At 37.5% G+C, this 14211-nt stretch overlaps 1 protein-coding gene across 1 annotated transcript in view; it reads left to right on the top strand.

The window, feature by feature from the left end:
- Positions 1 to 14211, top strand: part of mid2 (midline 2) — a 102487-nt gene that overhangs the window by 76699 nt on the left and 11577 nt on the right. Inside the window, 3 exon segments of the mRNA XM_032554838.1 lie at positions 161 to 288; positions 1025 to 1168; positions 8649 to 8810. Coding sequence (XP_032410729.1) covers positions 161 to 288; positions 1025 to 1168; positions 8649 to 8810 — 434 coding nt within the window.

The raw sequence follows: 14211 nt of genomic DNA, 5'->3' as shown, positions 1-14211 counted from the left end.
CTTCTTTCACTCTGCTGCTTCACTGCCACCTCCACCACCTTTTATCTTTTCACACTCCTCCTCTCTCCTTCATTCATACACCCATGTGACCTCCTGAACTTTTGTATTTTTGCCCCTTTTGCTGATTTGTCCCCTTTCTTCTGCCCTGATCATTTTACAGGGTAGCGATGGCGACAGCCTCCTCCCAGGTACTCATCCCTGATGTGAACTTGAATGAAGCATTTGATAACTTTGCCCTTGACTTTTCCCGAGAGAAGAAGATATTAGAGGGTCTAGATTACCTAACAGGTAAGACTTACTGATTTAATTTAAAAACATTATCATTTTTGATCATCAGTACAAGTTTCATTGCAGTAATGTTCTATTTAATATAAAAAAAAATTACAATGAGGCTGTAAAATGCAGGGTGAATCTCCGTGAGATGCAATGTTTGTTAACCGCATTAACTGGGCCAAAAACTGAACAGAAAATGTTCTTATACATGTTTGCTTGTGGCAAAACCACAAATAGAGCTGATTAGTTGTCTTCTTATAGCTTTCTTGTTTCTAATCTGACCTGGGGGCACAGTTAAGTTCAAAGCTATTAGTTGTCCTGTCAACATGTTCTCCCACTTGATCTCTGCAAGCTCCTCCAAAGTAATCATTGGCCTCTCGGGAGTTTCTCTGATAAATGTTCTCCTTCTGAACTTTGCACTGAACAGGTTGCACTAAATATAAGTTTATGCAACATTTTGAGCAATGTAGTCCTTTCACTTACATTTTACAACCGTGCTACTTGTTGGTCTATAATGTAAATTCCCTGTAAAATAGATATACATTTGTAATTGTGATAGCTCAATGGGTAAGAATACATTTTTACGGGATTGTTCAGTTTAGAGCAACTCTTGATTATCAGAGTATCAGTATTTACTGATACTTCCTAAGTATCAGTAAATATCTTCAACCTATTCCTTTGTCTTTTTGATCTTTACAAAAGAAGCATCACTTAGAAGTAAATCCTGATTTTTTTTTCTCTCCACATGTAGCGCCCAACCCGCCATCCATCAGGGATGAGCTGTGCACCGCCTCCCATGACACCATCACCGTTCACTGGACGTCAGAAGACGAGTTCAGCGTCACCTCCTATGAGCTGCAGTACACCATCTACACTGGCCAGACAAATTTCATCAGTGAGTCGAAAGCCCATGCTCAAACACACACACATTCAGACACACGGTTTTGTTGAAGAGAACATGTTTAGACTGTAGGGCCTATGCCGCAAACCAGAAAATGTTTCACAGTCGGATAATGTTATGGCTGAGGAGATGTTCTCAAATGACAGGAAGAGTTTATATTTCATAATAGTAACACTTTTTGTATAGCTTACAAATTCCAGGGAACCTGCAATTAAAAAAATGTAGAGTGTTTTTAAAAGACAAAAGCTCAGTTATCACAAACCGATGTTGCAAAAACCAATTCAAAGCCCTACTCACCTGGTACCTGAGCTCCTCCAAGATCTGTGTTTCATTCCACTGCCACAAATACAAAATAGACTGTAAATCTGAATCTTTTTTATTTGCACTTCTGAGTTCATAAGACATCAGTCCAGTGGCTCACACAGGACTGTTCACAACCCCTAGATGTGAAAATGCTGCTTCAGTGTTTGAATGCCTAAAATCAATAGAAGTGAGGGGTTTTTTTTTATCAATATGCATTGCTAATAGAAGAGAGCTTGGTCTCTGGCCAGAGCAATTAGCAGATCCCACTGGTGTTCTAACTTGTAACTGGAACCCATTCATCATGGGAGAGGCGTCATTCCCAGATTGGAGTTTCGACTTCCCAGGCAAGTCAAGCACACTGTTAGGCTGCAAGTTTCCCTCAACAGTGTTTAAAACCAAGGGAAGTTTTATTATGCAAGTAACTGTTAGATAGCGTACAAAATTCAAAGTTAATTTCTTTATCAAATACATAAACTTATTTCTCAGGGGGGTTTTTTTGTATTTTCCAAGAAACACTTGCTGAATGGTAAATTAAAGGTCCTCCATATTATAGAGACAGTTTTTTTCAATGACAGTTTTGCAGTCCTCCCAAATAGATATATTATTCAGCCTTGATGATTTGAGAAGAAAACAATCACACACTACTTTACAAACACTGTGCATGTTTTATTTCCAAGGGGTTCTATTAGACGATAAAGTAGATTCTTCTGAAATTAATCCCTAAAAACCCCAGACAAACAATAATATGTAATTTCTGATTTTCTATGACTGAGCTAAACTGCAAAAGCAGAAAAGCTTACTGTAGAGGAGTAAATATGTGGGAAACCGCCAGGATGCTGCTAATCAGAAGCTCCTAATTAACTAATCATCAGCAGGTATGAGTTCATTTACAAAAGCAGGAGACGGGGTTTTGCCGTTCTGAAGTATCTGGGTATGTTAATATAGTGCTATGGAAGAGTGCCAGCAGTGCTTCAGCTGTTGTTTCTGATTGGTTGATAAGATTCAGTGTTTTAGATCTAATACAGCTGACCATGTGTTAGGAGATGGTCCGCCTGCAAGTTCACTCCAAAGTAATCCTGAGCGACGCTTAGAGATAGTCCAATAAACCTGAGTGAAATCTCACAGTATACATGTCTCATTTTAAGTGTTATTTTATTTGGAAGGGTTGTTGAAGAGAAAATGTTAGCACATACTAGTTTTTTTTTAAATAATAAAAATCCCAGAATAAAAGACTGATAAAGGCTAAAATAATCTCCTTTAGGAAGATTTTTTTTTCAATATAGAGCCATATGGTTGTCTTACACAGTGAAAACCAAATATATCTGCACAAAAATCCTTTACTGGTTGCTTTAGAAAGCTACTTAATCGTGATTTACAACACAGTTTCCAATATCTCAATCTTTCCAAGTAGTCTTGCAGTTAAGAGCTTTTTTTTCTTTCCCTGAAGGTTTTCATACCTCATGGGATGTAGAAGTTGGGTCATGGTGTCTTATGAACTGTGCCTTTCGCAGGATCATCCAGGCATAGCAGTAGAAAATAGAGCTGGCAATTAAGGTCAGATTTCAAGGAAAGCTGTAGGCAGTGTCAAAATCCCCCCCCCCCCAAACAAACCCAAGATTTTTTTCTCTGCAAACTTTGGCCTCTACATGTGGTATGCCACAGTTCAACAACCGTTTGCCTCTTTGTGAGGAATGGAGGCGGGGATGCGGGTCAAAGTTGATCTACCACTGACATCCTAACAGACGGGTGTGTATGAAGCCAGACAGCACAGTGAAAACAAACCCAATCCAAATACTGATGCTGTTGTCACTCAACTGATAACACAACACCGGGATGGTATTTACAGGGATGACAAGCAAAACAAAGGTGAAATACAGCACAACAGCTGTGTGAAAATAGACTTATGTCTTGCTTACTCATTCAATTTTTGGCCAGCTGTCATCTGGGATCATTAAACACACACGAGCGTTTTCAAAAGTTTCAGTTTTATGTGGAGCACCGGTAATTAGGATTAATTTTACAGCCACAAGAGCTGGACACCTTCCAGTAATTATGTTGATCATGAGCTCCTCCTTACACCAGAGAACTGTAAGTTTAAATGTGAGGCCATCTGCTGAAAGTTGTTAATGGGATTGTAAAATCATATAATTTCTAATAAAAGAGAAGTAATTACAACCTTGTTAATGCGAAGTGTATTTTCAGGCGTCCTAGGATCCTGATTCTGATGTTTTTCACACAAGGACTCCACATTGGTATTACTTGTATTAAATATTAATGGCACAGTTACTGGCCTGTTTGAACAAAGATGAATAAAGCAACAGAACCCCATTATTGCTCAGCCATTTTGTTTACATGTTAAATATTTAATAGAAATGAAACATTTCTGTCCAACTATAACAGTTTTTGTTTTAATAGTGACAGCCATTCTCAATAAATGTAAACAGGGATTGTGATTCTTGACTTATAGTATCTGCTAAAAGTTACAATGAAACTGAATGCAGCATAATAGATAAAGTTTCATTTTAAAGAATCTGACAAAATCTTTAAAATATTTACTCTAAGATACTCTTAACCCCAAATAAAGAAATTCAATTCTCCTTTATGCTTACATTTTAATTCTAGATTTCAGAAATCTGTATTATAATTAATTCACAACACAGTGTGTAAAATCTGTGTAAAACCATCCAACTCCCCGGCCAGGGGTCTTTCTGCATGGAGTTTGCATGTTCTCCCTGTGCATGGTGGGTTCTCTCCAGGTACTCCGGCTTCCTCCCACAGTCCAGAAACATGACTGTCAGGTTAATTGGTCTTTCTAAATTCTCCCTAGGTGTGAGTGTGTGTGGATGTACCCCACCTCTCGCTCGGAACGTTAGTTGGAGATTGGCACCAGCACCCCTGCTGACCGCACTAGGGACAAGGGTATGGATGGATGGATGGATCATCCAACTCGTATTAAGTCTGTTTTTAGATTTTTAACAAATGCAGTCCAGATTCCATTAAAAACTGTGAAATATGACTTTAATTTAGCCCCATATCAGGAACCCTGAAAGAGGTGTGAGTTTCAGAGTCATCAGCCAATCAGGTTGTTTAGCCATATTTCCTTACAGTGCTTACACCACACAACAAAATGGGTGTCCTGTGGAACGGGCATGTAAATAGAAACGTATTCTGTGCAAAAACGACGTTACTTATTTCCCCCCCTGGAGTGCTTGTGCCCTCCCTCCACCCAATGCCACCCGTGGTGGTGAGCCATATTGGCCAAATCAAAAAACTGCATTTGGAACAGAAACTATGTTCTAAACTTCTTCTGAAATAAATCCAGTCCATGTACTGCTCTCCCAAAAAAGCATGTTTACAATGCCCTTCAGTGCATTTCTAAAAGTGCAGATTATAAACCAAATCTTAATCAGTAGAGCTGCCGGCATGAAGCAACACGCTGGGCCTTCATTAGATAATCAACACTAAAGTTGATTTGCTTTCAGAACTTCTATGAACAGAAAGAAAAGAATCTGCTGTGGGGGAGGAAACAAATACGAGACCAGGGGAAAATAATGGATGTATAGGGCTGGAGAAAATTACCACTTACCAATATGAGGAGGCTGTCATTAATGTACATAAATATGCACATTCATGCATGTCCTCCCCCCCCCACACACACACACACACACCCTGTGCCTCTTTACTCTTTGATCCTTTCATCATCTCTTCCACTCTTCTGCTCTGTAACCTGACATTTCTCCATCTAACCATGCAACTCAAGTGCCCTCGCCATTTGAAACATCAGGATACATTTCAGCCATGATACTCCGAGTGACTCAGAAATTCAGCGCTTTGCTGCCACAGAGTCCTCTGAGATTCATAGTGGAAACTGAGAAAGAGAGAAACCCATTAAGTCTGCCATGCCACTTGAGTTCTCCAATATAGCTTTTCTCTTAAACTTTCCAAGTGGCTAAATGCTCCCAGCTGATGTCCATCCACAATCCCCTCGCCCCAGGCTTCAGCTACTCAAGGGAGGTAGGAGTTGGGTCAATGTGTCAAAACATCGTTTTACAGGATCAGTAGAAAATAAGGTCAAAGAAAAAGAAAATGTTATATCTGTAATCTTGAGCAAACACACACACGCTTATGCCTAAGAACAGTTTAGAGAAACCATTCAACCCTACTGTGATATTTTTGATCTTCAGGAGGAAGCCAGAGTACCTGGGGAGACGTACACATATGAAGAGAGAACATGTAAATTCCATGCAGAAGCCCCCAAGCTTGTATTCAAACCTGGGGCCTTCTTTACCCAAGGGGAACATTTGTAAAACGTCAAGCGGTCTTTCTATTTCTGCAAGCTGCTGTAGCATAAAAAGAAGAATAACTAAGTTATGCTGTGTTGCTTCTAACTGTGGTCTGTGAAACGTGGAGCATTGTGTGGGCTCTCAGGAAGAAGCAGAGGTAGAAAGGGAGTCGAAGTTGATGCGAAGCGAGGTTTTCATAGCTCAAAATGATAATGCTGTTGTCACTTAATGGATAAAAACCAGTAAGTATCTTTAAGGCATGACAAGCAAGACAAAGGTGGCACACAGTGCAAAAGCTTTGGGAAAACAAGCTCATGTCTTGCTGAGTCATTCTTTTTTTTGCCAGCAGATATTTTGGTTATTATCATCAATTAAAATCTTACTTTATGAAATATTTCTCAGTAACCTAGGGGCCTATAACAAGGCGGTGTTAATGGCCTAGTGAGTTAGACGTATGTTCTCCATGTTTCATGTGTTGTCAGAGTCCATGGATTTGTTGAATTATTAACACAATTACCAGTGGAGAAAATCTGAATCACAGTGGCCAAACAAGCGCAGTGTTTTCCTCCAAAAGGAAGTGGAAAGTGTGACACGTCCACGCTCACATGCAGGCACACTCTGCCACTATTAACTCTGTGTTGCATCATCAAAGAAAAACCCACTTCTTTTCCCAGGATACTTTGTGCTGCAGTTCCCTCCTCACAGCCACACACACATATACAGTACTGGAGAAATACACGTGCTTGGTGTTTGGATGCACATTGCTCTCTTTTTTCTCTATTTTCTCTTTTCTTCTTTATTTCTGCACATTGCTTTCTTTAAAGGAGGAGCACTTCAGTCAGGAAACCTCCTTGGTGTCTTCTGACCTAATTTAGCAAAAATAGAAACTTTTGAAATCAGAAGTGTTAAAAGAGTTCAAACGTTTAATAATTTCTCTCTACTCCGTTCTTCTTTTATCTTTTGAAGTTCTACATAACACTACCTGTAGGAGATGCTGACAAATGATAAATTGTGCACAGGATCCCTTTCTCTGTGGGAAGGAGCAAACTGTAAAACTTCCGTGCATCGTTCAAGTTTGACATTGCATCTTTATTTTCTTCCTCTATAATCTCCAAGGAAGATGAAAACCTTCTTTTCCCAGATAAAAATGTAGTTTTAAGAGCCCCCTCCCCTCCCCGCCTCTCATTCATTCTTAAAGCCGGCTAACTTTTAAAGGCCTTATTTGCGTCCCATGAAGTATGTATATTTACAAGCAGGACTCTCTGCCATTACTTATGCATGCTGTTTCCATCTGGCTCAATAATTTACAACGCATCCTAACCAGAGGGGACAAAGTAAGTATGGTCCTGAGAGCTGTACCCCTCTCAGAGTTTATATTTCTCTGTAATTGTGCAGGAGGAAAGAAAGGGGAGACTGTTCCTCTGGTAGTTATTTCACTTTTTGATTGCTAAAGTTTAAATGAGCTGCCAGGTCTCTGGCTCTTTGTGTGAGAGCTCCCTCCAGGAAATGTGCTTTTTAATCCTAATTTATTGTTGCATTTAATGACCACATTTAGGTTCATGTGTGAGATTTATTAAAAAGTAAATGTTTGTCAGTATTTCTAAGCAATCTAACCTATTTTCATGAATGGTGGTGTGCCACAACTTAATGCTACAATGCAGTTTTTTGTATTCAAATGCAATCAAGCACAAACTTGACCATTATAGGAGTTATTCTTTTATGGTTCATCCAGGCCTTTTATAACTGATGCTGCAGTCAAAATGTTTTTAAAAATGTTGAATTGGGAGTATGTTGGTTTAATTATAGTTACATCTTTGGGCACAACATGTAATCTTCAGTGTAAAATACATTTTTTTTTATTTTTAGATTGTATTTAACATCTCAATAATTATCTCAATACATAGAAAGTGCTTTGCAAAGGTATTTTTTATTTTATTGGTACTTTATGTGAGAAACTACAATCCACTTTGCTATGCGGGGGTGAAATAACGATGCACAACACTCTTAACACACAATACTCAGCATGAAACCTGGTAGTGGCAGCAGCATGCTGGGAGGATGCTTTATGTGAGCAGACACACAAAGCTGTCGAGTTGATTGGAAGACGCATGAAGCTGCATAAAACACTATTTTGAATTAAAAATGCTCCAGAACAAATTGACATTATGGCAGAAAATCATCTTTTATGATAAAGAGTAGTCTGTCGCATAACAATGCATCAGTAAGATGTGAAATATTTTCCCTTACATTTCATCAAAAGACATGGAACAGGAACAACCCTTTAAAAGTTACATTTCTTCTTAGCTCTGAGCTCAGATTTCTTTTTCTACGTAAAAAGCTTCACTTCTCAGACACCAAAAGGACTGTTTGCAACAGGTGGATGTGGAGCTAACCCATGATTACTAACCCTTCACTTTGAATGAAAGCGCCCACCAGCTGTGGTCATGTTGGTATTACCCCTGCTCTCGAACATTTAAGCATTAAAGGGTATCACACACTGTTGCCTGGAGGCGATTACTTATAGTACCGTTGATACTTTGAACAGATTGTTCATTTTGCCGTATGGTTTCAGCTTAGTGAACATACTGGATTGCCTCCTGGGTACTTGTCGTAATAACTCTGTTTGAATTGTAATGGAATATATCTGTAGGTGCACATAAATGTTGCATAACTTTTAGGAATCACCTCTTACTGTGCAATAACTAACTCGAGGTTTTCAGAAATAAAATATTGCTCTGTTCCAGTTGGATATGTGGGAGAATGTTTCTGTTGCTGTAACCATCAGTAGAAAATTATTTTCAGCAAGACTTTGTGCAACTTTCAGACATCAAGAAAACTTTGATACTTATCCACTCGGCGTGTGTGTGTGTGTGTGTGACCTCCACCAGGTCTGTACAACTCAGCAGACAGCTGGATGATTGTACCGAACATCAAGCAGAACCACTACACGGTGCATGGCCTGCAGAGTGGCACCCGTTATATCTTCTTCGTCAAGGCTATCAACCAGGCGGGAAGCCGCAACAGTGAGCCAGCCCGCCTCAAAACCAACAGTAAGTCGGAGAACATGCGACACTTCTTTGGGTTTCCTATGAATATTTACAAGCCTTGTTAATTTGGTTTTGGATTACTACTCCCGCTGCAAGATTTCTTCTGTCTGTGTCATTTGTGTTTAATAACCTGCAGATGCTCACAATGCGTTTATCAGAGATTCATGTTTGATTAATAATGAGTTTGGAGAAGTTTTGGATCAGGTCGATCCTCAACAGATCATTCTTTAATCTTTTGCTGAGATACGTGGATAGTTGCTATGAAGGAGTGACGTGTCCAGTTTGATGGGATCAGACACATAATAGTGAAGTTTGTAATGTTTTGTGATTTCATATAAACCAGTATTTTTAAAATTGGCATGTAGTAATCTTGTGTTACCTCCACTTGAGCACTTTTTTGATTTTTATGTTTTTTGTTTGGGTGTTAATTGGAACTAGTGGCAATGCAAAACATGCTAAGCAGAAGGACCAAGAAAAGAGTGTGTACAGAATTTCTTATTTTTTCCTGTTACTCAAAGATACTTTTAGTGAGTTAGTACCAGACTCAGTTTTTTCTATCACACCGCTGTGGATGTTGCAGGATCCACAGTGGTGCTGTATTACACAAACAGCACCTCAGAATTGACTCTTTCTGCAAAAAGGCTGCTGCATTTTAACACTGAATCAGACAAAGTTGTCTTTGCAGCATTATCTGTTTCTTTTTGTACCGGCACATAATATGGGATAGATATTTTCTTTCTAACATAAATGTTTTTATTGATGTAACAGCTGCTCCCCTGTAAATTGCGGATGTGTTTTTGGTTTTTCTTTTATCTTTTTCTCCCAAAAGCTGTTTTGCTTCCTGCAGAATTATGATGCCTTTGCATTGAACTTTTTCTTTATACTTTGTTCTGTGCCCACCGCTTGTTATCAGTTTGCAGGATGAAAGACCGAGGAAGCAAAGGAAGTAAAATCTCACAAACTGTAGGTCAATAATGTGCATAAATTCAGAAATACTAACAGCCTTCTGGGTATAGTACAGATGGAAATCTTGTCTTCTGCATAATGACAAGAAATCATTGAAAATTACAATATGAGAACCTGAGCAAAGTATAAGAAGAAAAAAATATTTCTGATGTGCAAGAAAACCCCCTCATCACTTATTTTTAATTACAGTGAAATAGTTGTTCATGACACAATATGGGTTAATATTATTGTTAATACCCTTTGCCTATGAAACCTAATGTAGAATAGGCAGAGAGGTAAAAGCCAAACTTGCTTCTGTCAGGAGTCTGTGGCATTTAGGATTAACTGCAGTGGGAAAATGTTCAGCTTTGTGAAATGGGTGTGTTGGAAACTGTCAAAGTGAAGGCAGGTTTTCTCCCTCCTCCTCTGACAAATAATCTTTCTTTCCTAACCAACTCTGTATTGTCAATTCAGCACAAACTTCTTAAAGACCTTTTTGTTTGTCATCATTCATTTCATCTCATTCATTTAAGGGATTAATGTCAATGACTCCAGTTGTTATTGACTGAGAGCAAGCAACGGAAACACAACTGCACACTAACTTGTGCAACATTTAATGACACCACATAAAACAGGGAATAAAATGTGTTTTTTGTTTACATAACATGATGACATCATGCAAAGTCATTATATCACTCAAGAGGATTAAGTCCCTGAAGAAGTAATTTATAAAAAATTTACTAACGGCACTAATTAAGTAGCTGACTTTGTAATTGAGGTCATTTTCTGATGTAATTCTCAGAAGTTTATTTGCTACAAGAAATAAACATAATCAAATAATTATATACAGTATATGTCTGTAGCATGAATTTAAAAAGACCAGAAGGAGTGACATGTCCAGTTTGATGGGATCAGACACATAATAATGAAGTTTGTATTGTTAACATCTTGTCTCTGTTAGGCCCGACTATATTGCAAGACCAAAAATTTAGCTTATTTGGTTTACTTGTACACCAGCTCTACAAAGTAGAAAAGAAGGGGTGTTTATCAAGGTAATAGTTGCAGAAAGTTAAGCCTGTTTCAGAGCGAAAACTCAATTTCTCAAAGGGAATGTCAAGGTCTTTTGTGGCAGTGGAAAATATTATTTCTTTCTACCATCTGTTTTTTTTCTCAATGCGTCTGGACCCTTTGAGTTTGCTCTATGTTTACTTTTTCTACTTTGATATGCAAGATATCTGGAATTTGAAAAACGTTTAATCACGCTGCAGATAATTTTCACAAACATCTGACAAGATGCAGCACTTCATTTCATATATTAGGTTGATTTCATTCGTTAAAAAATTGCCAAGAATTTCTGTCAGAGTTCACATGTATTTATTTTTTCATTTTGTTTTTTGTCCAGAACAAAAAAGTTTGATGATAAATGTTATGACAAAAACTTTTCAGAAACAAAGTAACTCTAGTCTGGCTTAATAAAAGATGTTAGTCCAATTACAGATGTAAAACATGAGCAGCTATTATATTTCAGCTCTGCTTTCTGTGTTCAAAGTAACAAGCTAGTGGCAAATCACACTCTACTTAGCACAAGGTTTACAACAGTTCATCATGCTACATCAAACCTCATGGATATGTGAATATGTAACTGTTAAATAAGAAGGCAGTCATGTTTCTAAAATTTGATCTTACTCCACTGAGGTTTGCAAAAAGGCAGCTACATCGCTGTTAACATTTTATTCTACAGAATTTGATAAAAGTATGATTTTGGACTAGCAGATGAAACAGTTGGAGATCTCAAAGTCCATGTAGCCTTAATCTTTCAGACTGATTGATTTCTATACGACTAAATATTGTAATGTCTGCATCATGCTTTATTAAGTGCATGCAGTGAACACTGGAATATGTCTTTTGAATAACTTTGTCTGGATTGTATGTCTAGGCTATAAAGTACCTAAAAATGAGTTTCTAAAATAAAAAATTTAAGTTTTAGCTTTCGCAAAGATGGCCTCACATTTGACTCTAGATACTTTATCAGAAGAGTTGATAGTCGGCTCTATGATTCCAAGGTGGCAGCTGCCGTCATTGTAAAACCAGATTAAATTAGCATTCCTCCAACACCATGCTTGACAGTGTGTTAGTTGTTTGTGCACACATTTTGTGTTTGGTTTTCTCCAAACATGTCATGTTCATAAGGGCCAAAGATTTATATTTCTGTTTGATCAATCCAAACAAAGGATATTGAAGTGTTCAGGTGAAATCTTTAGTTTAATTCGGGTCTTTATGTCATTCTCTTAGAATCAATAGTCTTTGTCCTTTGTAACACATGTAAGGAACCGTTCTTCCTGTCATGAAGTTCTCTAAATTAGAACTGTAGCTTTTGGGTTTTTAGCCATGTTTTGATGATTGGATTTATCTCCCTAAAATAAAAAAGAAAATATATTTGCAACAGAACTGTTATTTTATTTTATATATTTTAAGAGAAGTGTGCTTATTCTATAAATGCTTTATTTAATGTAAATTCTGTTCTGCTTAAGAAACGCAAGATTTGCTTAATTGTTGAAAAAAAATAATTCTTTTGGTAGGAGTCTAATAGTGAAGGAAAATAAATGACACAACAGACAAAAAATAGATAAAAAACTAGTCAAAACATATATCAATAGTACACTAAAGTTACTGAAAATATTTAACATATGGTTATATAATATCCAGTACTAATATGTCACAGTGCTGATGGATAATTCCCACTCTGTACTTCTTCTTGTACTCAGTGATGTGAAGGGAAAGCTTGTCCACCCACAGCCAACATGAGTCGAGATTATGAGCCTGTGATTGTCAAGCAGCTTTTTCCCAAAACTGTGATGATTTAGACAAGCCATCAAAATAACAGCAAAAAAAAAAACATGCATATTTTTATCCTCAAGATTTCACAGTTTGTTTCCATCTCCTCATGTTTTTTTCTGTTTTCTTTCCAACTCTCTCCTATTTTATCACAGTATTCAGATTAAGCAACTTTAGCCATCTGTTCATATCCAAGCTGAGCTTGGATTAAAACGGGTCACAAAGGTCATCAACATCTCACTTGCGCACCTTGCTGGTTTTCAGGTTCTGCTGTAATAGCAGGTTTCTTTCCTCTCATCTTGTCTGTAGCCTGATTGGGAGGATTAGCTGCCTCAGGAAGCCGTCAGCCTAAGCTCTTCATTATTTGGCTAAAAGATGCAAAGCAAACAATATTGTGACATGACGCACTGCTACACCCTGAACAGCCACGCATCATCCCAGTCCTGTCTCTTCAGAGCAGCAACTCAGAGTGTATTAAAATGATGTGGCAAAAGTATCAACACAGCAAACTGAAGTATCACGCTACCATAAAGTTAGCACCATTGTGTCTTTTCCAACACACTATGCAACGGTCCAAAAAACAGGAAGAGTACTTATTTAGTGTCAAATATGCTTTTTTAGAGAGTATTTCTATTTAAATGGATGAGGCTTTTTGTCAGATTAAAATGGGTCACAAAGGCATGTTGAGTACAAGTTCTAAACATTTAACATTTGATAATAACTATGTCTATGTATTTTTCTCATAAATATATGCATGTATTAAGGACAGCACAGGAATGATCTGTTTCAGTTTAAGAAAAAATACTATATATACTGGACAAATATTATGGGGGCTGACCAGTTAGACACCAGTATGTATTTTGGTATGCAACACTATTAAATCTTAATTTTCGTCTTCTGTCAATTTATCACCAGTAATTCAGAATTACTGAAGAGAAAATAGCCTTTTCTTTTTCAAATCACAGAACCAATTAAATGGTTAGTTTGATCATTTTGTCTCAAATATTTTACTAAAGTGTTTTCAGTTCAACTGACAAGTTGACAAGTTGCCAGACAATAGAGATTTGAGTTGCACATTGGGCCAAACCAGTTTTAGTCATCGTATCAGCATAACAGTTTATACCTTTGAATTACAGTCAAACAAAATGTTTTATGGTTAACAGAAATGATGGAAATTGAAGCAGAAAATTTAACGTGAAATTTACTTCTCATTCACAAAGGCGTACTTATCCAGTTCACACTTTTGAAGTCATTTTTTAGATGGTGGCATTCAAATCAGTACTGTTGATGTTATTGAATCCCATTTCATAACTTAATATTACATTAGCACACAACATTAGCCAACAAAACTTAAGACTTCATGACAAGCGCATGAAATCCAAGAGCATTAAGTGAGACCCGGTAAAATTCTGCACACCTGAGTTTATTTACTGGTCTTTTGAATGAGTACAAAAAGCAGGTGCTTCTGTATAAAAACTGACAAATTACATCTAGTGATGTCTGAAAACAGCAGGATGTGCAGCTTAGCATTTAAATCAAGAACAAGGATTGTATTGTAGAAAAATCAAACATTGGAATTAGGTTTCAGCGCTTCATGTGCTGCATTTTATAAAAAGGAAAAGGA

The sequence above is a fragment of the Xiphophorus hellerii genome, chromosome 23 (genome assembly GCF_003331165.1).
Source record: "Xiphophorus hellerii strain 12219 chromosome 23, Xiphophorus_hellerii-4.1, whole genome shotgun sequence".
Classification (NCBI taxonomy): domain Eukaryota; kingdom Metazoa; phylum Chordata; class Actinopteri; order Cyprinodontiformes; family Poeciliidae; genus Xiphophorus; species Xiphophorus hellerii.
The sequence above is the reverse complement of the archived record's forward strand: the minus strand, read 5'-3'. Positions and strand labels throughout refer to the sequence as shown.